General features: G+C 43.1%; 1 protein-coding gene across 9 annotated transcripts in view; it reads left to right on the forward strand.

The window, feature by feature from the left end:
- The first annotated feature begins 2,761 nt into the window (after positions 1-2,761).
- Positions 2,762-27,863, forward strand: part of PHACTR4 (phosphatase and actin regulator 4) — a 101,104-nt gene continuing 76,002 nt past the window's right edge. For 3 of the 9 annotated variants that reach the window (XM_070459022.1, XM_070459019.1, XM_070459021.1), the window contains exons 1-3: positions 2,837-2,903; positions 19,395-19,462; positions 27,669-27,722. Coding sequence is in view for 6 of the 9 variants with exons in the window: in XM_070459019.1 (XP_070315120.1) it covers positions 27,707-27,722 (16 nt within the window). In the remaining 3 variants the exon portion in view is untranslated. Of the gene's footprint in view, positions 2,904-17,241; positions 17,263-19,394; positions 19,463-27,668; positions 27,723-27,863 lie in introns of those variants that run through there. The other 6 variants (XM_070459018.1, XM_020909094.2, XM_020909096.2 and 3 more) reach the window with 5 other exon arrangements.

Here is a 27,863-nt window from a genome sequence, read left to right on the forward strand (position 1 = left end):
CACGGAAGAACTGATGCTTTTGAACCATGGGGTTGCAGAAGACTCTTGAGAGTCTTTTGGACAGCAAGGAGATCAAACCAGTCAATCCTAAAGGAAATCAATCCTGAATATTCATTGGAAGGGCTGAAACTGAAGCTCCAATACTTTGACCACCTGATGCAAAGAACTGACTTATTAGAAAAGACCTTGATGCTGGAAAAGATTGAAGGCAGGAGGAGAAGGGCACAACAGACAATTAGATGGTTGGATGGCATCACTGACTCGATGGACACGAGTTTAAGCAAGCTCTGGGAGTTGGTGATGGACAGGGAAGCCTGGGGTGCTACAGCCCATGGGGTTGCAAAGAGTTGGGCACGACTGAGCGACTGAACTGAATCGAACTGAACTGAATCTTTTGATGTTCCCACTACTCAGTCTTTGTTGCAAAAACTCCTGCATATCCTGGCTCCCTCCTTGCCTCTTCAGAACAGTCTCAGAGTTATCTGAGATATTGTGTCCCAGGGTGAAGTCCTCAGTTTTATCCACCAAATAAAACATTAACATCAACTTTTATGTTGTGCATTTTTTTTTTCAGTCAACACCTGTCACCCCAAAAGTTTCCTCAATTCCTTTATTATCCCACCCTATTGTGCTTCTGCTTCCTTGGCCCCAGGCAACCACTTATTCTGTTTTTTTTTTTCCCCAGGATAATTCCTAGAATTTATGTAAATGTAACCAGATCAGATATACTCTTTTATGTCTGACTTCTTTCACTCAGTAGTTAAGATTCATCATTAAGCCATATGTATTAGTAGCTCATTCCTTTTTATTACTGAACAGTATTCCATTGTATAAATATTCATTTACTTTTTTATTATAAATTTATTTATTTATGTTTTGGTTGGGCTGAGTCGTTGTTACTGTGCTGGCTTTTCTCTGTTGCAGAGAAGTGGGGTACTCTTCAGTTACGATGCGAGGGCTTCACATTACAAGGCCTTCTCTTGTTGCTGAGTGCAGGCTCTAGGCACACAGACTTCAGTAGCTGCAGGACAAAGGCTTAGTAGTTGTGGCATCCAGGTTTAGTTTCTCCGCAGCATATGGAATCTTCCCAGACCAGGGATCGAACCCATGTCCCCTGCATTGGCAGGGAGATTCTTATTCACTGTACCATCAGGGAAATGCCCATTTACTTTAAGATATACATGTATTTACTTGGCTGTGCCTCGTCTTACTTGTGGCACTCAGGATCTTTCAGTTGCACATGAGAACTTAGTTGTAACATGTCAAATCTAGTTCCCTGACCAGGGATTGAACCTGGACCCTGTGCACTGGGTGCATGGAGTCTTTCTTAGCCACTGGACCACCAGGGAAGTCCTTCCATTTACCTTTTGGAGCACATTTGAGTTGTTTCCAGTCTTTGGCTAGTTACAAATAAAGCTGCTGTGAACATTCACCTTCAAGTTTTTCTGCAGATGTACGCTTTCGTTTTCTTGTGTAAATACCTAATGTAGGTAAATGGTTGGGCCATATGGTAGATGTATATTGAATTTTTAAAGAAACTGCCAGACTGTTTCTCAGAGTGGCTGTATCATCTTACAATCCCACCAGCAATGAATGAGAATTCCCGTTGCGCTACAGTCTTGCTAACACTTGATAACTGCCAGTCTTTTTAATGTTAGCCATTTCAGTGGGTGTGTAATGTTATCTTACTGTGGTTTTAATTTGCATTTCCTTAATATCTTTTAAGCATTTATTTGCCATCCATTTATCATCTTTGATAAAGTGTCTCTGTTCAAATCTTTTTTCTTTTTTAACTAGGCTGTTTGTCTTGAGTTGAAAGAGTTCTTTGAGTGTTATAGATACTTGTCCTTTGTTGGCTATAGGTTTTGCTACCATTTCACCCAGGTCTTTGGCTTGCCTTTTCATTTTCATAACTGTGTTTTAAAGAGCAGAAGTGTTAATTCTGATGATGTGCAGTTTATCAGTTTGTCTCCTTTTTGGTGTGTTTGAAAGTCACACGAATTTTCTCGTGTATTTTACTCTAGAAGTTTTGTAGCTCAAAGTTGTACATTTAGGTCTAACTTATTTGTGACACAAGGGGTTTGGCATTTAGAAAGATCCTCTGGCAGTGGGAAGGAAGGTGTTTGAAGGGTGTGGCCTGTCTAGAGGCCTGAAACTAAAGAAATTTGGAAAGGTGATGGCGTGTTCCCCTAGATAGTAGTGGGAAAACTGATAAGGAACAGAGATGACTGGATTTAAGCGGCTGAAGGCGATAATAAAAAGGAATCCTGGGTTTCTTCCTTATGCACAAAAATTGAGGATAACTTGCTTTTAAGTGTATTGCATTTCCCCTCACCCCACCACTTTGGTAAGATTATTCCTGTCTGGACAATCCCATGGAAGGAGGAACCTGGTAGGCTACAGTCCACGGGGTCGCAAAGAGTCGGACACGACTGAGCGACTTCACTTCACTTCATAATAGAAATTCAGGCGGACCGGGCTTGGACACAGATTTCTCTAAGAGCACACCTGCACGCTGAGCACCCCCTGGAGTCCAGTACTGAACTCTCTCCTTCCAAAGCCAAATGCCTTTGTCCTCCTCCGGACCAGGAAAAGTGCCCCCAGCCTCTCTTACACGCAGCTAGCGGCGCATGCTGAGAGACGCCGTATGGGAACGATCAGCCCAGAGCTGAAAGACAGGTTCCCGCCATTTTGTCCGGCCCGCGCCGTAGCCGGCTCCTCTCGGAGACTACAAGTCCCATGAGCCCCCGCGGCGGCACTTCCTACCCCTCGCTGTCCCTCCCGCTGCCTTTCCCCCCTCCTGGGGGCCGAAGCCTGTGGCTGCAGCCTGGCGGCCGGCAGGCCAGGTAGGATTTCCGGGGGAAACTGCTGTGGAGGCTGAGGCGGCGGCGGTGGAGCCCCTGGTGAGTTTGGCGAGTTAAGGAAAGTGAGCGGGAAGTGCGCAGGGTCGGCCTGCGGGTGCCGGGTAGTCTCGGGCCGCGCTCTCGGCTCCGCTAGGGGCTTGCGGTGCGGGCGAGGGTAACGGCCGGGCTGGGGTCGCTTCGAGCCAGGGCGGGGCGGGCGATGGCCGCCGCCTCCTCCTCCGCCCTCCCACAACCGTCTCCCGTGGCTTCTCCGCCTGCGGCGCGCCGTGCGCGGGCTTGCCCTCTCCGCCCACCGACTTGGCGGGGCCCTTTTGTCTCGGCAGCTTTGCGCCCCTTTGTGCCCGGGCATGGAGTCACCTCCTCGGGGGAGCCCGCCGGGCCATTCCCTGATTGGGGGCCGGTCCTGGGAATCCGGTCACTAACCAGATCGGGTCGAAGTCCATTTTTCAAACCTGCCCTCCCTCATTCCTCTGCATCCCAGCTGGGCAGCTCGAAGGCTTCGGAGCACAGGCGAGGCAGACGGAGTTTCTGCCGAAAACCTCGAGTTTATTGTCCAACTCTTAAATGTCAGCCCCGGGTGGCTTCACGACACTAATCTCCTCCAGGCATTTTTCTCGATAGGGGGATGGGCCTATGGGAAAGAAGCGAGCCCTGCTCCCAGAGAAACCGGGAAAGGATCGGATTTGCTGCTCTGTCTGTATGGGTCACGGCTGTGATCGAGGAAATCACAGAACCTATGCGAATGGCCAGAATGGTAGTTCACATACCTTTAGAATCTCGGAGAAGAGAAAGTGATTTCTAGGGCAGCGAGCAGCCTCTTCATCACAGCACGCAGAAAAAGTCTACAGTAGTTCATCCAACCGCCGCCTATTCCCCGCAAATCCCACGTTTTACTTCTGCTTAAAACAAAAGTTGAAAGCAGACGTCCATTAGTAGAAGGACCTGCTTTATAGAGAAACCAGAAACCTAGTGGCTTCTAGAAAGCCAACTCTTACAATAGAAGTGATTTACCGCTGAGAATCCCAAATTGTGTTACTGATACTGTGTAGGGGTTTGTTGTTCAGCCGCTAAATCCAGTTGGTCTGACTCTTTGCGACCCCTTGGACCGCAGCACGCCAGGCTTTCCTGTCCTTTACTATCTTGCGGAATTTGCTCAAATTCATGTCCATTGAGTTTCTGATGTTATCCAACCATCTCGTCCTCTGTCTTCCCCTTCTCCTCCTGCCTTCAGTCTTTCCCAGCATCAGGGTCTTTTCCAATGAGTTGGCTCTTCGCATCAGGTGACCAGAGTATTGCATCTTCAGCTTCAGCATCAGTCCTTCCAATGAATATTCAGGGTTGATTTCCTTTAAGATTGACCGGGTTGATTTCCTTGCTGTTCAAGGGACTCCCAATAGTCTCTTCCAGCACCCCAGTTTGAAAGCATCAGTTCTTCAGAGCTCAACCTTCTTTATGGCCCAACTCTCACATCCATACCTGACTGCTGGAAATAGGAAATGTTCTATTTGTAATCTGTTAATGAGTGGGGATTGTGTCTGCTTTGAAGAAGCAGACACAGAATTACTCTAGAACTTGACTGTTAATTATTTGTTCAAACATGACAGTGCTATCAGTGCCTTTTTGGGGGGCCTCGCCACCTGGCTTGCAAGATTTAGTTCCTCTGCTGCTGCTGCTGCTGCTGCTAAGTCGCTTCAGTCGTGTCCGACTCTGTACGACCCCGTAGACGGCAGCCCACCAGGCTCCCCCGTCACTGGGATTCTCCAGGCAAGAACATTGGAGTGGGTTGCCATTTCCTTCTCCAATGCATGAAAGGAAAAGTGAAAGTGAAGTCGCTCAGTCTTGTCTGAAATTCTTAGCAACCCCATGGACTGTAGCCTACCAGGCTCCTCCGTCCATGGGCTTTTCCAGGCGAGAATACTGGAGTGGGGTGCCATTGCCTTCTCCTTAGTTCCCCTACCAGGGCTCAAACCCATGCCCCCCTGCAGTGGAAGTGCAGAGTCCTAACGACTGGATTGCCAGGGAATTCATACAGTGCTGTTTTTTAAAAGTAGTTCATATACATTATATAATTTTTTTTTTTTTTTGGCTGTGCTGCATGCAGGCTTTCTCTAGTTGCAGTGAATGGGGGCTGTTCTTCATTACAGTGTGAGGGTTTCTCATTGCAGTGGTTTTTTTGTTGCAGAGCATGGGCTGTAGGCTTTGTTACTCCGAGTTACATAGAATCTTCCCGGACCAGGGATTGAACCTGTGTCCCTTGCATTGGCAGGCAGATTCTTCTCAACTGTACCACCAGGAAAATCCTACATTATATGATTGAATTCTCACTTCGAGATGGTGGTTCTCTCATTTTACAGCTATAAAGTGTTACGTTTACAGCCTCTGAAGTGTTAAGTGACTTGCTGGAGGTCACAAAGTTAACCTGGGTAGGATACAGTCGAGTGAACCTTACTCCAGATCCAGTACTCTATCATACATTACCTCACACCTATTGCAGTTATTTATCATAACACCGGCAACAGCTTGTGATTTGCTGAAATTTAAATATCGGAGAAAAATAATGGAAGTATTTTCAATTGGAACACCTGGTTTTTAAGAGTTTCTAGAACCACAAGCAATGTCATTCCGAAAAGACATGCTGAACGTTGCTTCCATCGCCTTGTCTTATGGTCTGCCGGTATCCTTGTGCCTAGGCAGAATGGCAGTTTTATGGGGCCCTGGAGGTAGGGAAGGATGGTGAGTTATTGAGCTGTGGTTTTGACTAATGGTTATTCAAAGTTTTATTTACTAAACGGTTTTGACTAATATTTGCTTAAAGACATATTAAGAAGTATGTTGGAGAACATATTTACAGCAGCTTTGGCTATTGAAGAAAGACTGACATTCAGATATTTTTCTAGTCAAAGAGTCAAGACACAGGAAAGTGCTTTCTTAGTTCTTGCTCTTAATAAAACCTTTTGATCAGTCTCAGACTTGCAGTGTAAGCCTTGGGTTTATGTCAGTACATGCCATGAATGTGACATCAGAAATAGAAACCTACTTCACCTCCTTAAATTCTTCTTAGATAAAATGCATTACATGCCAGTGGAATTGAGTCAATACAATTAGTCTAGCCTTTCTAACTAGTAGAAGCCTGTTTTAAATCTTTTATTAAACCATCATAATGGAAAGGAGTTTTTTTACCTTGTGTTTTTGCTGTTGGTCTACTCTGTTTCAAATCAATTCAGTCAATGAATATTTATTGAGAGCCTGTTGTGTTTTAAGCTTTTTTGCAGTGCCTGAGAAGAAAGCAATGAGAACAAAAATCTTTTTTCTTTGGGGCTTACAAAGTGATTAGGGGTGGATTGGGCGGGGGTGTGGTGGTGGTGGTGGTGGTGAGAATGTAGTAGTAAGACTGTAAATAAATATTAAATAAATCCTCTCTTATTTAGTGTGCAGTTTTGAACAGTAAGCTCTTTGATCTTTAGTTTTCTCATCTTTACCATAGGTGTCTTGATTCCTATTCTACCTAGTTTGAATTGTTTCCAGAATCAAGTAGGATAAAAATTTGGTTGCATTGTACCTTTCCACATTCCTGTGGTAAGTTACTGTTACTACTATTAGAAAAGGAAAAGGAACATTGGGGGAAAGTTGTTTGTAAAGAAAAGAGAGAATGGCTGGGTTCTCTGTTCTGAGAGAAACTGATGTCCCATTGGTAAACCTTCTGTGACTATTAGACACATCTTTACAGGGCTACCATAACCCTTCATGTAGGCCTTTTTAAACAGCACCTACCAAATAAAACCATTATTATTCTATATTGTCACAGTTATTAATAACTGTCTTAATATCGGGTGCCATGCCCTAATCTACATCCTTACTGCTTAGCACACAGCTTCAGGTATTGCATTGGAACTTCATAAGTGTTTGGTGAATGAGTGAATGAGTAACAAAAATAGACAACAGTTGAGTGCTAAAATGGATCTTTTACTCAGCAGATATTTTTGTTTTGCCCATCATGTGCTTGGACCTGGGTTATGTTCCGGCAGTACAAAGGTATGAAGGTATATAGCTTCTGCCTTAAAGCTTATAACATTACAACACGTAATAGTCTAGTGAGTGTTAAATAGGGGTGTGCTATATTGATACGATAAGGGACTGAATGATTCTGTTCTGGTAGACAGTGAAAGAAGGCATTAGAGAGGAAGTTAATTTTTTTTTTTTTTTTTTTTTGAGCTTTGTTCTGGAGGGATTAATAAGAACAGTTAAAGTTATTCCAGCCAGAGGGGGCAGTTTGAGCATAGGAATGGAGATGCTAAAGTATAAGGTGTGTGTCTGATATGACTAACTGTATTACCAACTGTAATTACAGTTGGTTTTTACTTTTTTTTTTTGGTTCAGGTACCCCTCCTCCTCTAGAAAATTTGAGAATAGCAATAGATTTTTCATCCAAGAAAAGTGCATATGAGCAAGCATATGCACATTATTCTAGAAAGTTATGCAGTTCTTAGGGGTCTCTGGACCAGTGGGACTGAGAAGTTGAAAAGTGCAATGGCTGGTGAAAGGAACAATTGATGGCTACATGCTGAGAAAGATTCTGAGTGCTTGTTCAAGACTTCAGGCTATGGGAGTTCCCTGGTGGCTCTGTGCTTAGGGGTTAGCACTTTTACGGCTGTGACCTGAATTCAGCCTCTGGTTGGGGAATTAAGATCCTGCAAGCTGTGCAAAGGTCTGCCCCCCCCCCCAAAAAAAATGATGTTAGCTCTTATGATTAAGGAATTGCTAAACCATCAAAAGTTTTTTAGCAGGAAATTGATATAATCTGATCTGTTTTGACAGCTAATTGTTTGCTATTTTCAGGATAGATTAGAGGGTTTAGGAGCATATTTAGCATAAGTGCTAAATAGGAGGTAGGATTGAGAGCCTTTTTTTTGTTTGTTTTGATTTTGTTTTGATTTTAAAAGATGAGAGAGACTTGACATGTTTAAAGAAAGGAAAAGGAGCCAGCGGAGAAGCAGGTACTGAAGATCTACACAAAAGAAAAGGAAGATAATAGAGAAACCTTGGGAGGAGATAAAATCAAAGCTCATAGAGAGGTGATCCTTGAAACGGAAACATGAAGAAGGGATAAAAGAAGATATATTTGGAAATGATCAAAGTGGAAGTTGAATTTGGAGTTAAGTTACCAACAGCTGATTTTTAATTTGTTACAATATTGTTTCTGGTTTTGGTTCTTTTTTTTTTGGCTGAGAGACACCTAGGATTTCATTTTCCCAACCAGGGATTGACCCTGGAGTCCCTACACTGGAAGAAAAAGTCTTAACCACTGGACTGCCAGAGAAGTCTTCCCATCAGCCTATTTTGTACCCACTGATCTAGGTACTTTTCTGTGTGCTATTTCATTTAATTTTACAAAAATTCTATAGCTTGGGTGCGTGCGTGCGTGCGTGCTAAGTCACGCCTGACTCTTTGTGACCCTGTGGACTGTAACCCTCCAGGCTTCTCTATCCATGGGATTCGCCAGGCTAGAATACTAGAGTAGGCTGTCCTGCTCTCCTCCAGGGGACCTTCCTGACTCAGATCGAGCCCACGGCTCCTGTGTCTCCTGCGTTGGCGGGCGGGTTCTTGCCTGCCAGCGCCACCTGGGAAGCCCATAGCTTGGTTGGATATTCCCCTTTGACAGCTGAAGGGAGGTGTGGCTCAGAGAGATTAAATTTCCGAGAGACACCTTTGTGGCACTGAAGAAATCTGGAACCCAGGTATATATTGACTTCAAAGTTTAATAATTTCTACCTTATAGGGTCTGTTAGTGCTTTATGATTTCTTCTTTTTTCATATTTTCCTTTCTCAATGAATGAGTTATCTGCAGAATGATCAAAGGATAGAGTGGGCTAGAGGACTCCAGTTCAGTTCAGTCGCTCAGTCGTGTCCGGCTCTTTGCGACCCCATGGACTGCAGCACGCCAGGCTTCCCTGTCCATCACCAACTCCTGGAGCCTTCTCAAACTCATGTCCATCGAGTTGGTGATGCCATCCAACCAACTCATCCTCTGTCGTCCCCTTCTCCTTCTGCCTTCAATCTTTCCCAGCATCAGAGTCTTTTCTTTGCATCAGGTGGCCAAAGTATTGGAGTTTCAGCTTCAGCATCAGTCCTTCCAATGAATATTCAGGACTGATTTCCTTTAGGATTGACTGGTTTGATCTCCTTGCAGTCCAAGGCACTCTCAAGAGTCTTCTCCAACACCACAGTTCAAAAGCATCAGTTCTTTGGCACTCAGCTTTCTTTATAGTCCAACCCTCATATCCATACATGACTACTGGAAAAACCATAACTGTGACTAGATGGACCTTTGTTAGCAAGCTAATGTCTCTTATTTTTAATATGTTGTCTAGGTTGGTCATAGCTTTTCTTCCAAGGAGCAAGCGTCTTTTAATTTCATGGCTGCATTCACCATCTGCAGTGATTTTGGAGCCCAAAAAATAAAGTCTGTCACTGTTGCCATTGTTTCCTCATCTATTTGCCATGAAGTGATGGGAATGGATGTCATGATCTTAGTTTTCTGAATGTTGAGTTTTAAACCAGCCATTTCACTCTCCTCTTTGACTTTCACCAAGAAGCTCTTTAGTTCTTCGCTTTCTGCCATAAGGGTGGTGTCATCTACATATCTGAGGTTATTGATAATTCTTCTGGCAATCTTGATTCCAGCTTGTGCTTCATCCAGCCTGGCATTTCACATGATGTACTCTGCATATAAGTTAAATAAGCAGGATGACAATAAACAGCCTTGACGTACTCCTTTCCTGATTTGGAACCAGTCTGTTGTTCCATGTCCAGTTCTAACTGTTGGGTCTTGACCTGCATACAGATTTCTCAGGAGGCAGGTCAGGTGGTCTGGTATTCCCATCTCGTTAAGAATTTTCCAGTTTGTTGTGATCCACACAGTCTAAGGCTTTGGTATAGTCAATAAAGCAAACGTAGATGTTTTTCTGGAACTCTCTTGCTGTTTCTATGATCCAGTGAATGTTAGAAGTTTGATCTCTTGTTCATCTGCCTTTTCTAAATCCAGCTTGAAAATCTGGAAGTTCATAGTTTACATACTGTTGGAAGTTCACGGTTCACACTTGAAGCCTGACTTGGAGAATTTTGAGCATTTGCTAGCATGTGAGATGAGTGCAATTGTGCAGTAGTTTGAGCATTCTCTGGCATTGCCTTTCTTTGGGATTGGAATGAAAATGGAACTTTTCCAGTCCTGTGGCCACTGCTGAGTTGTCCAGATTTGCTGGCATATTGAGTGCAGCACTTTAATAGCATCATCTTTTAAGATTTGAAATAGCTCAACTGGAATTCCATCACCTCCACTAGCTTTGTTTGTAGTGATGCTTCCTAAGGCCCACTTGACTTCACATTCCAGGATGTCTGGCTCTAGGTGAGTGATCACACCATCGTGGTTATCTGGGTCATGAAGTTGTTTTTGAATAGTTCTTCTATGTATACTTGCCACATCTTCTTAAAATCTGCTTCTGTTAGGTCCAGACCATTTCTGTCCTTTATTGTGCTCATCTTGGCATGAAATGTTCCCTTGGTATCTCTGATTTTCTTGAAGAGATCTCTAGTCTTTCCTATTCTGTTGTTTTCCTCTATTTCTTTGCATTGATCACTGAGAAGGGCTTTCTTATCTCTCCTTGATATTCTTTTGAACTCTGCATTCAAATAGGTGTATCTTTCCTTTTCTCCTTTGCTTCTCTTCTCTTCTTTTCTTTGCTTCTCTTCTTTTCTCAGCTATTTGTAAGGTCTTGTCAGACAACACTTTTGCCGTTTTGCATTTCTTTTTCTTGGGAATGGTCTTGATCACTGCCTCCTGTACAGCGTAATGAACCTCCATCCATAGTTCTTCAGGCACTCTGTCTATCAGATCCAATCCCTTGAATCTATTTGTCACTTCCACTGTATAATCGTAAGGGATTTGATTTAGGTCATACTGAATGGTCTAGTGATTTTTCCCTACTTTTTCAATTTAAGCAATAAATTTGGCAATAAGGAGTGCATGATCTGAGCCACAATCAGTTCCTGGTCTTTTTTTTCCTAACTGTATAGAGCTTCTCCATCTTTGGCTGCAAACAATATAAGCAATCTGATTTGGTATTGACTATCTGGTGATGTCCATGTGTAGAGTCTTCTCTTACGTTGTTGGAAGAAAGTGTTAGCTTTGACCAGTGTGTTCTCTTGGCAAAACTCTATTAGCCTTTGACCTGCTTCATCTTGTACTCCAGGGCCAAATTTACGTGTTACTCCAGGTAGCTCTTGACTTCTACTTGCATTCCAGTCCCCTATAATGAAGAGGACATCTTTTTTGGATGTTAGTTCTAGAAGGTCTTGTGGGTCTTCATAGAACCATCCAGCTTCAGCTTCTTCAGCATTACTGGTCGGGGCATAGACTTGGATCACCGTGATGTTGAATGGTTTGCCTTGGAAATGAACAGAGATAATTCTGTCATTTCTGAGATTGCATCCAAGTACTGCATTTTGGACTCTTTGTTGACTATGATGGCTACTCCATTTCTTCTAAGGGATTGCTGCCCACAGTAGTAGATATAATGGTATCTGAGTTAAATTCACCCACTCCAGTCCATTTTAGTTCACTGATTCCTGGAATGTCGATGTTCACTCTTGCCATCTACTGTTTGACCATTTCCAATTTGCCTTGATTCATGGACCTAACGTTCCAGGTTCCTATGCAATATTGCTTTTTACAGCATCAGGCTTAACTTCCATCACCCGTCACATCCACAGCTGGGTGTTGTTTTTGCTTTGGCTCTGTCTCTTCATTCTTTCTGGAATTATTTCTCCACTCTTCTCCAGGATCATACTGGGCACCTCCCAACCTGGGGAGTTCCTCTTTCAGTGTCATACCTTTTTGCCTTTTCATACTGTTCATGGGGTTCTCCAGGCAAGAATACTGCAGTGGTTTGCCATTCCCTTCTCCAGTGGACCACGTTTTGTCAGAACTCTCTGCTATGACCTGTCCGTCTTGGGTGGCCCTGCACAGCATGGCTCATAGTTTTATTGAGCTCGACAAGGCTGTGGTCCATGTGATCAGTTTGGTTAGTTTTCTGTGATTGTGGTTTTCATTCTCTCTGCCCTCTGAAGGATAAGGATAAGAGGCTTATGGAACCTTCCTGATGGCAGAGACTGACTGAGAGGGAAACTGGGTCTTGTTCTGATGGGCGGGGCCATGCTCAGTAAATCTTTAATCCAATTTTCTGTTGATGGGCGGAGCTGTGTTATATCTCTGTTGCTTGACCTGAAGCCAAACAATGGTGGAGGGAATGAAGGTAATGGCGGCCTCCTTCAAGAGGTCCCATGCATGCATTGCTGCCCTCAGTGCCTCCAACCCTGAAGCAAGCCACTCCAAAGAGTGTTAAAAGTTTGGAGTAGCAGTCGTGGAAAAAGTAAGAGGGCCGCCAGAGATGAGCAGATGAGCCAAAGGGCCGTCGAACCTCAGGGCTCTACTGAGGTTGGACAGATTACCCAGTCAGCTGTCCATTCTGTCTCCACCAATTCTCAGACGTTTTTGAATTCTGTTGGTGTGGGCCTGAGAAGACACACTATGTTGTAATGGGAGGCTCAGAGCAAGTCACGTGTCTTGTGCTTCAATTTTCTCATCTCTTTAAGGGTCTGGATTAGTTGATTTCTCAAATTCTAGGACTTCTGTGGTATTCCAGGAGTTTTAAGAGAGGAAGTGTGTCTAGTGATTGATTTTTTTGGGGAAGAGGTGGTTGAAACCACACAGCTTTCAGATTCAAGCTTAGTTTTCAGTTTAACTTCTCTATTATATTTAAAGTACCAGATGTTTGTTTTTACAGTCTGAAAGTTCTGACATTTATTCAAAGTAGTGTATTTACTACCTTTGGAATCTGAAAACCTGGATCCTAATTTCAGCTCCATCACTTCCTAGAGGTGAATATCCAAGTCAGCTGACCTTTAGTTTCCTCATTTATAAAATGGAGCTAGTAACCATTTCTTCAAAAGTATCAGGATAATCTATGTGAGAGGTCTTTGTAAAACTGTAGAGTGTTTAGTAAATATGAGAAAAGATATGATTATACCTGTCAAGGAAAAGGATTAATACTGTGATCAGTACAAGGGAGTGAACTCTGGTTTAAAGTGCATCCTTCAGTTCCAGGGTACTGAGTGGTAAAACAAACCTCTCAGGGTACATATTGTCAGTGCATTGAATTTAGAAATTTATTTGTAGTATGTGATGTTAATGGATTTTTTTCAAGAGTACATTTAAAATCAAATTTTATCTTGAATCAAATCTGTGACTTAATAAAACAGCCTCCGTTGTTAAATATTCTCTGTATTTATTCTCTCAAATGTGAACTTGTTAGCCACATTTCCAGGAGTATTTTTAAAATAGCTCTTGACTGTTCTAAGGGTAAATAGCAATTTTATGATTATCTGACAGAACTTAATTACATTGCTTAGTTTGTTTGTTTCCTTTGTGGATGGCTGATTCTGATGGAACTCAACATCATCTCTTAAAGAGAACTGTCTTAGCCCACCGTGACCCTGCAAGTCTCATCTAGCAGATAACCAAAATACTTGATTCTGTCTACCCAACTGGTTATTCTCTTCTTTGTATTTAGGTTGGAAATACAGTGTCAGAAATTGGCAGAAAAGGTTAATGATTCATCCTTACCTTGAGTGATCCCAAAGCACTTTGTCCATGTCTCTGCAGGGCACTTTTCCCTCCGTAGCTTATTTACCTCTTTGTTCTCCCCACTAAACAGTGCCTGTTTATGAAAATAAACTGAACTAAGGGGGATTCCCTGGTGGTCTTGTGGTTAGGGCTTGGCACTTTCACTGCCATCAGCCCAGGTTCTATCCCTGGTGGGGAAGGTCCTGCAAGCCACGTGTCATGGCCCACCCAGAAAAGTTAACAACTGAGCTAAAGATTCCTTTGTTGTTGGTTTCAAATTATTTAACCATTAGGCTTAATGCTGCCACACAGGTTTTGCACATGTTACTTTCTTCTTTTAAAATGAAATTACTGCTACTTTCAATATCCTATGATAAACCATAGCGGAAAAGAATATGAAAAATAATGTGTGTGTATGTATGTGTATATAGCTGAGTCACTTTGCCGTATAGCAGTAATACAGCATTGTAATTCAGCTATACCGCAATAAAAAGAAATGTAGAAAAAGAATGAAATCACTGGATCAGCAGGTATGAACATTTATATAGAGCTTAGTTGTTTAATTTATTTTTTAATTTCTTTTTTTTGGCTGTGCTGCACAGTTTGCGGTAGTTTTCCCACTAGGGATTGAAACCAGGCCACAGCAGTGAAAGCCTGGAATTCTAACCACTGGGCCAGCAGGGAACTCCTTAATTTTCTTTCTTTTTTTCTTTCTTTCTTTTAATTGGAGGATAATTACAATATTGTGATGGTTTTTGCCATATAGCAACATGAATCGGCCATAGGCATACATGTGTCCCCTCCCTCCTGAAACCTCATCTCACCTCCCTCCCTGCCACATCCCTCCAAGTTGTCATGGAGCACCGACTTTGGCTTCCCTGCATCGTATATAAAACTCTCACTAGCTGTCTGTTTTATATATGGCAGTGTATATGTTTCAGTGCTATTCTCTTAAATCATCCTGCCTTCTCCTTCTCCCACTGAGTCCAAAAGTGTGTTCTTTATGTCTCTGTCTCCTCTGCTGCCCTGCACGTAGTATCATCGGTGCCATTTTTCTGAATTCTCTATATATCCATTAATATATGATATTTAAAAATATGGAATGCTTCACACTGTGAGCAAATTTCAGGTATGCAATATTTTATTATTAACTATAGTCATCATGCTGTGCTTTAGGTCTCCAGAACTTACTCATCTTAGACCCTTTCATCAGTGCCTTTCCTCTTCTCCTTTCTCTTCCCCCCAAACTAAATATTCTATTCTGTTTTTTATCCATTTATTTATTTTTGGCTGCGCTGGGTCTTTGTTGCCCCATGCAGGCTTTCTCTGGTTGCGGCACACAGGCTCTAGGCACTTGGGCTTCGGTATTCGCAGCACAGGGCTCGTTGATTGTGGCCCTCGGGCCGTGGAGTGTGCAGGCTTTAGTGATTGTGGCTTGTGGGCTTAGTCGCTCCTCGGCACATAGAATCTTCCTGACTAGGGGCTGAACCCATGTCCCCTGCATTGGTAGGGTGGATTCTTATCCCCTGTACCAGCAGGGAAGTCTCAAATTTTTAGCCATTCTGATAGGCAAGAAAAATCAAAATAAAACTCACTTTACATTGGCATTTTCATTATTAGCCATCAGGTTGAGCATATTTTCATTTGTATTAACTTTGTATTTCTTCAGTAAATTCCTCTCATTATTCCCATTTATCTGTTCATGTGTGTCAATTACATACCTATTTTAAAAGGTTAACTTGACAACAGATATGAAATTTAATTTCTTTACATGTTTAGTTTTGGGTTAAATTATTTTTGGAGACTGTATAAATAGTATTTTCATCAGAGTTAATGTTTACTGCCAAAATTGTTTTTTGGAAAGATTTGACATGTCACTGAATACTGTAGTTTCATTTATTTATTTGAATACTGTAGTTTTAAAGAAAATGTTTTGTTCTGGGGAATCTTCTTATAATGTGATATATATATATAATGCCAGGAAGAAACCATGCTACGTTTTTCTAAGTATACATTTTGTCATGGTCAGTGATGTTGAATTGAATTGCCTTTGCTGAGGCCTGCCCTTTATAACTCACTGATACATTTCCTGAGAGTACTGTTGCTTATCAGTAGGCCGCACCTCTATTTCAAAGCTGATTCATGCTGCTTAGTGTGACAGAGGACTGTTTAACCAGGAGGAGGAGGTCACAGTTTTTCTTGAAATGGAAAATTAGTTTCATTTTTGTCTTTACACTTAACTGATGTTAGATGTACAAAAAAGATCTTCATGACCCAGATAATCACAATGGTGTGATTAAAACCAGACATCCTGGAATGTGAAGTCAAGTGGGCCTTAGAAAGCATTACTACGAACAAAGCTAGTGGAGGTGATGGAATTCCAGTTGAGCTATTTCAAATCCTAAAAGATGATGCTGTGAAAGTGCTGCACTCAATATGCCAGCGAATTTGGAAAACTCAGCAGTGGCCACAGGACTGGAAAAGGTCAGTTTTCATTCCAATCCCTAAGAAAGGCAATCTCAAAGAATGCTCAAACTATTGCACAATTGCACTCATCTCACATGCTAGTAAAGTAATGCTCAAAATTCTCCAAGCCAGGCTTCAGCAATATGTGAACCATGAACTTCCAGATGTTCAAGCTGGTTTTAGAAAAGGCAGAGGAACCAGAGATCGAATTGTCAATATCCACTGGATCATCAAAAAAGCAAGAGAGTTCCAGAAAAACATCTATTTCTGCTTTATTGACTACACCAAAGCCTTCAACTGTGTGGATCACAATAAACTGTGGAAAATTCTGAAAGGAGATGGGAATACCAGACCACCTGACCTGCCTCTTGAGAAACCTGTATGCAGGTCAGGAAGCAACAGTTAGAACTGGGCATGGACCAACAGACTGGTTCCAAATAGGGAAAGGAGTATGTTAAGGCTGTATATTGTCAGTATATATAACTGCTTATTTAACTTATATGCAGAGTACATCATGAGAAACGCTGGGCTGGAAGAAACACAAGCTGGAATCAAGATTGCCGGGAGAAATATCAATAACCTCAGATATGCAGATGACACCACCCTTATGGCAGAAAGTGAAGAGGAACTAAAGAGCCTCTTGATGAAAGTGAAAGTGGAGAGTGAAAAAGTTGGCTTAAAGCTTAACATTCAGAAAACTAAGATCATGGCATCTGGTCCCATCATCTCATGGGAAATAGATGGGGAGACAGTGGAAACAGTGTCAGACTTTATTTTTTGGGCTCCAAAATCACTGCAGATGGTGACTGCAGCCATGAAATTAAAAGACGTTTACTCCTTGGAAGCAAAGTTATGACCAACCTAGATAACATATTAAAAAGCAGAGACATTACTTTGCCAACAAAGGTCCGTCTGGTCAAGGCTATGGTTTTTCCAGTGGTCATGTATGGATGTGAGAGTTGGACTGTGAAGAAAGCTGAGTGCCGAAAAATTGATGGTTTTGAACTGTGGTGTTGGAGAAGACTCTTGAGAGTCCCTTGGACTGCAAGGAGATCCAACCAGTCCATCCTAAAGGAGATCAGTGCTGGGTGTTCATTGGAAGGACTGATGTTGAAGCTGAAACTCCAATACTTTGGCCACCTCATGCGAAGAGTTGACTCATTGGAAAAGACCCTGATGCTGGGAGGGACTGGGGTCAGGAGAAGGGGACGACAGAGGATGAGATGGCTGGATGGCATCATCGACTCGATGGGCGTGAGTTTGAGTAAACTCTGGGAGTTTGTGATGGTCAGGGAGGCCTGGCGTGCTGCGATTCATGGGGTCGCAAAGGGTTGGACATGACTGAGTGACTGAACTGAACTGAACTGAATGTTAGATGTTCATTATATGTGTTTAAAATTAAGTAACCTTTTTGCAAGTGTAACTTTTACTAAACAGACCTTCTAATTTTTTTTTTTAATATTTATTTTATTTGGCTGCGTTGGGTCTTAGTTGCAGCAAGGGGAATCTTTAGTTGTGGCTCATGGACTCTCTAGTTGTGGCGTGCAAGCTTAGTTGCTCCAAGGCTTGTAGGATCTTTTTTTTTCTTGGCCACACCATGGGACATGTGGTAGTTCCCCGACCAGGGATCGAACCTAAGCCCCCTGCGTTGTAAGGCAGATTCTCAACCACTGGGCTACCAGGGAAGTCCCTGAACAGACCTTTTAAAAGACATTTGTGAAACTGTTTTGCTGAGAGTGCGATTGTTAATCTCTATTTTAAAACTTTCAATATTTTTTATTTCTGCAAAATCCAATTAACATTTTTAATTTATCTATATATCTCTTTATAGTGTTCCATTTCCCCAAAAAAGCAAAAAGAAATGAAGTTCTTATGGACTGACTATTTGTAGCTACCAAATTTCTATGTAGTATTAACAAAAATAGTTGAGAAATAGCAAAGAAAGTTATTTTAAGAAACCAAAAGTTTTCCAATCAAAAGGGTAGATTCTGTGGTGACAGATAATAAAGGTACATGTAGATTACAGTGTTAACTCCTTCTGTTAAGCAGTAGCAACTGTCTGAACAATTATAGATCACTCTAGAAGAGCAGTTAATACACTGTTTCTTTTTTTTTTTTTTTTAGCAAAAACTTTTGTATTTGGAATTAGCCAGCTGGACTCAGTTTAGATGAGCCTAGTTTCGTTGGCAACATCCAAAGCATCATAGTCAGGAGCCAGTTGAACATGTGCCTTCTTCTCTCCATCAGGCCTGATCAGGGTATTGACTTTAGCCATGTCAACGTCATAGAGCTTCTTTCCAGCCTGTTTAGTTTGGTGCTTGTTGGCCTCGACATCCACAGTGAACACCAGTGTGGTGTTGTCTTCTGTTTTCTTCATGGCTGACTGGGTGGTGAGGGGGAATTTGATGATGGCTTAGTGGTCACGTTTGTTTCTCCCAGGGGCGCTCTTCCGAGGACGTTGGGGCAGCTTCCTGAGCCGCAGTGTTTTGGTCTGGATCTGTGTGTGTGTGTGTGGCTGTGGATGCCTTTGACATTGCTCTTTTGGCCTTCAAAGCCTTTCCTTTGGCTTTGGCCCCATCTTCATGAAAAGGCCACTGTTTCTTAATCTTGTTTATTCCTCTAATGGTTGGCTTTTCAGTAAAGTCCAAGAAATAAATGGAAATAATGTTTTAAATTGTCCCTTCTCTGCTAATGTGTAGTGGTTTCATCATCTTGATACTGTTTTTAGATCCTGCTCATTTTGATCCAGTTTGACCTCTTGCCAGCTAAAATCTGCCTTGAGTTTTGTTTTGGAACTAAAATCAAGGAGTGAGGTCAGCTTTAGCATTATGTAGAAGTACATCCGTATTTCTCATCTGATTAGTAAGGGAAGACTCTCTTCTCTGCTACCTGTATTTCCATTATTACACATATATTGTATTAATAACTTCTCTTTAATCTGACCATCTGTTTTCTCTACTGGTATTGCTTTTAAGGTTAAGGACCATAAACTTACTCTTTGTGTACTATCTGGCGTGATACTTACCATGTAATTGGTTCTGAATAGTCCTTTGCTTAGCTCAACAGTTACTAAGTACCTACTATACATAGGCACAGCTCAATTTTTACTGTTTTATTTTGTTTACTTATTGGCTGTGCCCAGTCTTAGTTGTGTCATGTGTGACCTTTGATCTATGTTGCAGTATGTAGGATCTTTAGTTGTGGCCTGTGGGATCTAGTTCCCTGGTCAGGAATCGAACCCAGGTTCCCTGCATTGGGAGATTGGAGTCTTAGCCACTGGGCCATCAGGGAAGTCCTATTTTGAGTTAGTTTTTGTGTTTTTGCTATTTCATTGGTTTCCACTGTAATTGCCTTCCTTTTGGTTTATTTTGTTTTTCTTCCTACAGCTATAAATTTCCCTCTAAGCACTGAGCACCTGAGCACACAGACACAAGCACTGCTTTAGCTGTATCCCGTAAGTTTCGGTCTTTTGTGTTCTCATTTTCATTCATCTCATCTACTTTGTATATATTGGGAGTGTAGCTGGAGGGCCTCTCTTCCTGGGGAATACTTAGAATAGAAAGGTTAGTACTTTATCTCCTGCTGCTGCTACTGTCTCAGGGTTTCAAGTGCTACTTTTTACTTCCTTCCACTCTCCATTTCGGATTCCCCTTGCCCTCAGCTATCATCTCTGCTAGTCTCAATGACTTTGCTTGGTGGTAGGACCCAAACCTTTATTCCTGAGGAATCTGAACCACTGGTTACATACATGCTTTTCTCAGATGAGTTTTCCAGCTTGTCTGTTTACCATACTATCAGAATTGGGAAAGGAATACCAGTAGGCACCCAGGTGGGTCATCTGGATTCTAAATACATTTTCCCTGTCTCCTTTGTGGCGTGGAATAGCAGCCTTCTTTCTGGTAAGGAGGTTAGTTACCCCTGCCAAGATGGTAGTTCCTCTTCTTGCCTGGTGAGTCCTGGATGCAAAGACTTCACAATGCCCAAGCAAGAGCCATAGTTTATAGCCTCTTAGGACTCTTTTTGTCTCCTGTGGAAGTAGTACTTTTTTTGATGACCTTGATCTTTAATTCTTCAGAACTCAGAGTTGCAGGGATCCCAGGTGGGTCTTGGGGATTGATAATAAACAGGGTATTTTAACCACCGCCCTCCTCACTCCACCCCACCCCCCACCATTTCCCACATCCATCTATTTTTCCTGTTTTGAAGACATAGTAACATATGAAGGTCTTTGATTTGGTGTATATATTATATCCTGGAAGATTATATTCTTCCGTCATAAAATATTTCATTGAGTTGGTGCTTCAGCTGTGCCTTCATCAGTCCATTCCAATACTCTTTTAGGTTAGCAGCTTCTAGATGTTGTATGTGATAAACCAGTAGATCCCATCCCTTCTTGCACTTAACTCTACTGCAGAGTGGGCCCCTTGTCATGAAACGGTATTATGTGAGCTGATGCTTCTTTGCGCAGTCATTCATTTGTGTCTGACTCTTTACAGCCCCATGGACTCTAGCCTGCCAGGCTCCTCTGTCCTTAGGATTTCCCAGGCAGGAATACTGGAGCGAGTTGCCGTTTCCTACTTCTCGGGATTTTCCCCAGCCAGGGATCAAACCCACATCTCCTGTCCTGGCAGGTGGCTTCTTTACCACTGAGCCACCTGGGAAGCCTTGGGATGATGCTTACTGGTACATTAAACATTTCTGGTACTGTTCACTGGAGGAAAGGCAAATGTACACCCAGAAAATAGCCCTGTTTCTTCCAGAGTAGAAGGGGCCAAATACAGTCAGTTTGCCCTCCAGAGGCTGGTTTGTTTCCTTAAAAGATGTCTTATTGGAAGATTCATGTTTGTCTCTGTTGCTGACCACTGGGGTTTTTGCTGTCATCAGTAGCTAGGGCATCCTTGGTAAGTAGGAGTTCATCCTGTTTGTGCATAGAGTGTATCTGCCGCATGACTGCCTTCTTGAAGGTGCTCAGTTTTCCAGCACAGGGGAGGCCATGAAAAAAGATGGCTGATGTAAACGGATTGAGTCATTGGTTGTTTTTGTGCCTCTTTCAAAGTAGATATTCTCTGATGACTGTTAACATGTGATAGAAAGATCTTCATATGTGTCTGTTCTTGTATCCTCCCACATGCCTTTACCCTAAGACCTCTTTCCCCTAATTTTCTAATTGTTCTCCTTTTATGCTCTGTGCCCAGCATGTCAGGACATTTACCTGTGAATCCACATACATTCTAACTCAAACCAATTCTTTGCCTACATAGAGTAGACAGTCTGTCTATAGCTGTTGTCTAATCAGTATCAGTCAGTATCAGTTCAGTTGCTCAGTAGTGTCCATCTAACTCTTTGCGACCTCGTGGACTGCAGCACTCCAGGCCTCCCTGTGCATCACCAACTCCTGGAGTTTACTCAAACTCATGTCCATCGAGTCAGTGATGCCATCCAACCATCTCATCTTTTGTCGTCCCCTTCTCCTCCTGCCCTGTCTTTCCCAGCATCAAGGTCTTTTCAAATGATTCAGCTCTTCATATTAGGTGGCCAAAGCATTGGAGCTTTAGCTTCAACATCAGTCCTTCCAGTGAACACCCAGGACTGATCTCCTTTAGGATGGACTGGTTGGATCTCCTTGCTGTCCAAGGGACTCTCAAGAGTCTCCTCCAACACCACAGTTCAAAAGCATCAATTCTTCAGCACTCAGCTTTCTTCACAGTCCAACTCCCACATCCATACATGACCACTGGAAAAACCATAGCCTTGACTAGACGGGCCTTTGTTGGCAAAGCTGCTGTCTAGAGCTCTGCCCGTTGGGCACTGCCTTTCAGTGCCACCTCCTGATGAGACTGTAGTGCAGCCACTGTCCAGCTTTGACTCAGACTCTGCTACAGCCATCTGTGAAGGAGGTGAGACCTTTTCCTTTGTCAGCTGCCTATGAGGACCCCCCAGTGGCCAAAGGTGCATGCCAAGGCAGAGGCACTTTGCAGCAGTGGTAGGTGATGTGAGGGTCTGAGCTGTCTGCTCACGCTCATGACTTCTGGGCCTACTTGTGCTTGATACTAGATGTATCACCTTCACCTAAAGGCTGCATTATTGCTGGACCCAACCAACCTTATGACTTGGTATGTCTCGTAGAATCTAGGTCATGGTGGATGATTCTGGATGAATGGTCAACTTGGTCTCACATCATCAGGTGTTCTGTATCTGCTGATTAATAAACTCTCCTGCAGAACAACTGGATTCTGAAGGCAGGGCTGGGCCTGCAGCTTTCCCTGCCCCCACCTCACCCAGCCTGGACAGAGCTTCTCATGCATTGAGAGCTCTTTCCGGGCTGATTGACTCAGCAGGTAAAGAATCCACCTGCCAATGCAGGAGACATAGGTTTGACCACTCGGTTAGGAAGATCCGTGGAAAAGGAAACAGCAACCCACTCCAGTATTTTTGTCTGGGAAATCCCATGGACAGAGGAGCCTGATGGGCTGTAGTCCATGGGGTTGCAAGAGTTGGGCACAAATTAGCAACTAAACTACCACCACTATTAATATAGTAGGTCAGTGTGATATTTTTCAGGAAGTCCATATTATCATAGGACTGAACTATATGAAATGGTGGCAAAATTGACATAGTCCTGTAAAAGTATGGTGTAATCCATTCCATGTGAATTGTTTTTGATCCTACTTTTCTGGGAGGAGTAAGAGAAAAAGAGTTAATCCTTCCATGTTTGCTTACTATGCTCCTGTGGCTATGTTAATCAGCTTTAGCAATGATACCATGCATCTGGCATGGCTGCTGCAGTTGTGGCCACTATTAGATTTTGTGATAATCTCCTACCTTCCTGCAGGATGTGTCTGGTTCCTGCAGAACCCACATGGTAAATCCTGCATCCTGTAGGAGTGTAGCACTAATTTCTGTCATCTCCCCTCCCTTGCCTCCAGAATACAATATTGTCTTCTTTTTTATGTGTTATCTTGGAAAGCGGGACAGGGCACCCACTTTTAGAGGCTTTCTTCCACATGGCCTTTCCCAGTGTAATAACTCTTACCCCCTAGGCCAAGGACTAACTAATTTCCAACTGTGTCTATTTCAGTATACATTTGGGGTCCAGGGAAATGCCCATCAAGAGGTCCACACACCCAGCGGGCCCGTTGTGAGCTGAATCATTTATTTCCTGGTCCTTGTAAGTCCATGATGATACTTCCAGACTCCAGATGTCAACCTTCCCTTAGAAAGTTAGCATTCCTGTTTATGCAGTTTACAGTTGCCTGAGTAAACCACCATAGACAGAGGTGACAACATTATTTGTGTGCTCAGTCCTCCTAGATTGAGAATGGTCAAGAGAAACTGCCCATCAGAAGTGCCATAGCGCTGCTAACCTGAACAGGGAAAGGATGGCCAGGTGGGGCCAGAGGGAAGGGCCAAGAGACCCCTCCTGGAAAGACAGGAAGAGGTGGACTGTGTGTGAACTGAGGCTTCAAGCACATACTTCATTTTCCCTATCAGATTTCACTATGGAACCAAAATTCATAGATAAAATTACTAAGGATTTTAAGACAGTGACAAAGTGTGTTAGTCGCTCAGTTGTGTCTGACTCTTTGTGACCCCACAGACTATAGCCCAGCAGGCTGCTCTGTTCATGAGATTCTCCAGGCAAGAATACCGGAGTGAATTCCCATTCCCTTCTCCAAAGGATCTTCCCAACCCAGGGATCAAACCCCGGTCTCTTGCATTGCAGGCGGATTCTTTACCATCTGAGCTACAGGGAAGATGCAAAGGTCTGTCAGTCATGTCTGACTCTTTGCAACCCCATGGCTTATACAGTCTATGGAATTCTCCAGGCTACAATACTGGAGTGGGTAGCCTTTTCCTTCTCCAGAAGATCTTCCCAACCCAAAAATCGAGCCGAGGTCTCCTGCATTGCGGGTGGATTCTTTACTAGCTGAGCCACAAGGGAAGCCCAAGAATACTGGAGTGGGTAGCCTGTCCCTTCTCCAGGGGACCTTCCCGACCCAGGAATCGAACCAGCATCTCCCGCATTGCAGGCGGATTCTTTTCCACTGAGCGATCAGGGAAGCCAGTAGTGACTGCAGAGCGTTAAACTTCAAGTGCAGGAGCCTTCTGGGTGGAGTCCATGAGACCTACAGCATATGAGTCTCTTAGGCCGTTGGAGAAGGGAGTGGTAACCCACTCCAGTTATTCTTGCCTGCAGAACCCTACGGGCAGAGGAGCCTGGCGGGCTGCAGTCTGTGGGGCCACAGAGTCGGATACGACTGAGTGGCTAACGCTACCCAGGGAATTGTTATACTTGCTTTGATGTTACAAGGTCTCTTCTTTTGAGTACCTGGCCTCCTTCAGTCATAGGGGTCAGAATCTGAAACTGACTCAGGTTCGGCAGTTGGGCATGGATTCTGATTTTTTTTTTTTAATTGAGGTGAATGCCCTCAGCATCCTGATCTTCCATCCCTGATTTCTTTTGATGTGACAGATAGAGAAGTGTTCTTTTTAGCTGCTAGTCTATTTTGCTTCTAGTGACATCAGGCTTTACTAACTATCTCCATAAATCTCTGAGTCAGATCCCTTTGACTGCCACCCTGACTCTGCTGATCTTTATAGTAATCGTGTCCATCTGGCTTCAAACATTAAGTACCATGGCCTGGTCTCCTTTGTTTTAGGATCCTGTCATCACCATTACTATCTGTGGCATTAGTTTTTTTTAACAAACTCTTATGGAGAACAGCTTTGAAAACTTCAAGTAACATAATGGGTGGATTTTCTGACCATTTCAGCAAGCCAGCTTCACTGCGTGAGCCTTTTGATCCCTTCCTCCCCTGTCTGCCTGTGCAGTTTTGGCATCGCTATTTATCATGGGCCATGACTTTTCCAGCTTTTAGGAGCCATCCTAGTGGTAAGTCATACCATATTCTGAGGTTTTTGCCAGGGTGTTATATCCTCTGTCTTTGGAGAGTGATCAGGAACCTTGTGTTCTGGTTCTCGTGTTCAAGGCCCCTCAGAATTCACATTCACTCTCACCTGGCCACTGTTGGGTACATGCTGGCTAAGTCTTGCATCACCCTCGGGTTCTAGTTCCTTTCAGACCTTATCAGGCACAGCACGTCTGGACTGGGTTACGTTATGACTTACTACAAGTTAAAGGCCTCCCACCTGGGAGGCATGGAGGTGGCAGGTCCTGAGGAGACACTGTTTACTGGGCAGGGTGAGAAGACCTCTTCATATCTTCAGGTGAGGGGAGAGCGCCAGATCATACAGGGGTGATAGGCCCCTTTCATCCTTTCAGGGGGTACTTTCACATTCAGAATTTTGGAGGGGCATCAACTCAGTTGTCTGCATCTCTGTCAGAGTCTCATTCTTTTCCAGTCAGGACCCTGACGTTGGCATGGCGTACCTCCCTTGGCCGAAGGTTAACCTTCTTTGGTGCTGGGCTACCCTGTTGATTAACTCCTGGGTCTGGTTTCTAGCTTCTTCTCTCCTCCTGCCGCCACAGAAAAGAGCTTCTTTGCAAATTAAAGAGCTTCTTTGTAAAAGGTCCTGTGGCCTTCATATTTTCTTTTCTTTCTTTCTTTTTACTCAATTATTTATTTATTTAGGCAACACCACAGGACTTACGGGAGTTTAGCTCCCCAACCAGGAATTGAACCAAGTCCGTGCTGGGAAGTGAAAGTTGCTCAGTCGTGTCCGACTCTTTGCGACCCCACGGACCTGTCAGGCTCCTCTGTCCGTGGAATTCTCAGGCCAGAACACTGGAATGGTTGGTCATTCTTTTCTCCAGGGATCTTCCCAACCCAGGGATTGAACCCAGGTCTCCCGCATTGCGGGCAAATTCTTTATCGGCTGAGCTAGACCACCAGGGAATTCCCCATATTTGACTTTGAGTTGACTGTTAATCACTCTTAGCTTTTTCTTGTCTTTTTCTGGAGCATCACTAGAGTTTAGCAATAGCCATTCAATTTAGTTCAGTGCAGTTAGTCGCTAAGTCATGTCCCACTCTTTGCGACCCCATGTCCTGCAGCACACCAGGCTTCCCTGTCTATCACCAACTCCCCAGCTTAAGCTCATGTCTATCAAGTTGGTGATGCCATCCAACCACCTCATCTGTCATCCCCTTCTCCTGCTTTCAGTCTTTCCCAGGATCAGGGTCTTTTCCAATGAGTCAGTTCTTTGCATCAGGCGGCTGAAGTATTGGAGCTTCAGCATCAGTCCTTCCAGTGAATATTCGGGATTGATTTCCTTTAGGATTGACTGGTTTAATCTCCTTGCATTCCAAGGGACTCTCAAGAGTCTTCTCCAGCACCACAGTTCAGAAGCATCAATTCTTCAGTGTTCAGCTTTCTTTATGGTCCAACTCTCAAATCTGTACATGACTGTTGGAAAAACCGTAGCTTTGACTAGACAGACCTTTGTTGGCAATTCAATTACATTATCATTATAATTATTATTTCCCCCTTACTCTTCAGGTGCCTCATAAATCCAATCAACTAGAGCGTTCTATCCACAGATAGATCATCACTCTTCACCAACAGTGAAAGTTTAACTGGACCAGCACCTTGTGCAAGTGATTATTTCCGTTACACCTACCACTGAGTGGGTCCTCAGGGCCAGCTAGTCTGTGAGTGATTCAACTGCAAAACCCTATCACACTCCTAATTTTCTCAGATCACTGCTGGCCCCAACTGTTAGTTGTATTTACTTAAAAGCAGACTGTAAATTGGAGTTTAGTGTTCAAATTGTTAACTAATAAGTACTCTTGGGATCAAAGCTATGAAAGAGATAAAAAGCAAGATTGAGCAGATTTGGTCCCTGTTTTGATTAAGTGTGAGGGATGTTCAATATCTATACTTAGACTTTTTTCAAAACTTTTTTTGTTTTATTTTCACGTTTGAGCATTCTTAACTTACTAAACTACTTTCTACTTTCTTCAGGCAAAACCAATTCCTTCATTCTATGATATCCTCATATTCTTTGCCAGATATTTATGTGAGTTTTGTGGGGTTTGTTTGTTTGTTTGTTTTTTGCATAAACGCTTAACTTTTGGACTTCCCTGGTTGTGGAGTGGTTGAGAGTCTGCCTGCAAGTGCAGGAGCCGTGGGTTTGATCCCTGGTCCGGGAGGATTCCACATGCCGAGAGGCTGCTGAGTGCCCCAGCTACTGAGCCCACACTAGAGCCTGTGCTCTGCTTCAAGAGACGCCACCGCAGTGAGAAGCCTGCGCGCTGCAACTAAAGAGAAGCCCATCAAGCAGCCAAAAATTAAATAAATAAATAATTTTTAAAAAGAAACTTGGCCTTTTCCCGATGCTCTCTATTCCTCCTCTCTTCTTCCGTCTCCCCCTCCTCACCACTCCCTTTTTCTCCTTGACCCCCTTCCTAAAAATTTTTTTCTTGACTTGCCTTTTCCCTTACACTCTGGTAATATTCAGGATGGAGATTGGAAAAGGAACTTATTTGAGGAAACTGAGGATGATGTATATTTTTAAGTGAAAATTAACCTTGAATGTTTTATGATATTTTTATATTATATGTATGTATCTCAACTCCCTTAAACTAAATCCCAGTTTAAACTATAATCAATGTTACTTAATTGGGTTTATTTTTTAAGTAATACAAAAGGATGGATTTTATGTTGTTAAGTATATCATTTGCCCTTTTCTCTCTTTAGAAACTATTTGTCACCTTCCTAAACTGGTTAATAGTGGCATGGAAGATCCATTTGGTAAGTATCACCTGCATTTTTCTTAGTAAATGACATTTGTGTTTTATCCTTGGCTCCATTAAAGCTTTGAGAGTAAATTGATTTTTTTTTCATGTTTATTGTGCTAAACTCTTTTATCAGTTCTCAAACTTTTTGACCTCA

Source organism: Odocoileus virginianus, chromosome 30 (genome assembly GCF_023699985.2).
Source record: "Odocoileus virginianus isolate 20LAN1187 ecotype Illinois chromosome 30, Ovbor_1.2, whole genome shotgun sequence".
Taxonomy (NCBI): Eukaryota; Metazoa; Chordata; class Mammalia; order Artiodactyla; family Cervidae; genus Odocoileus; species Odocoileus virginianus.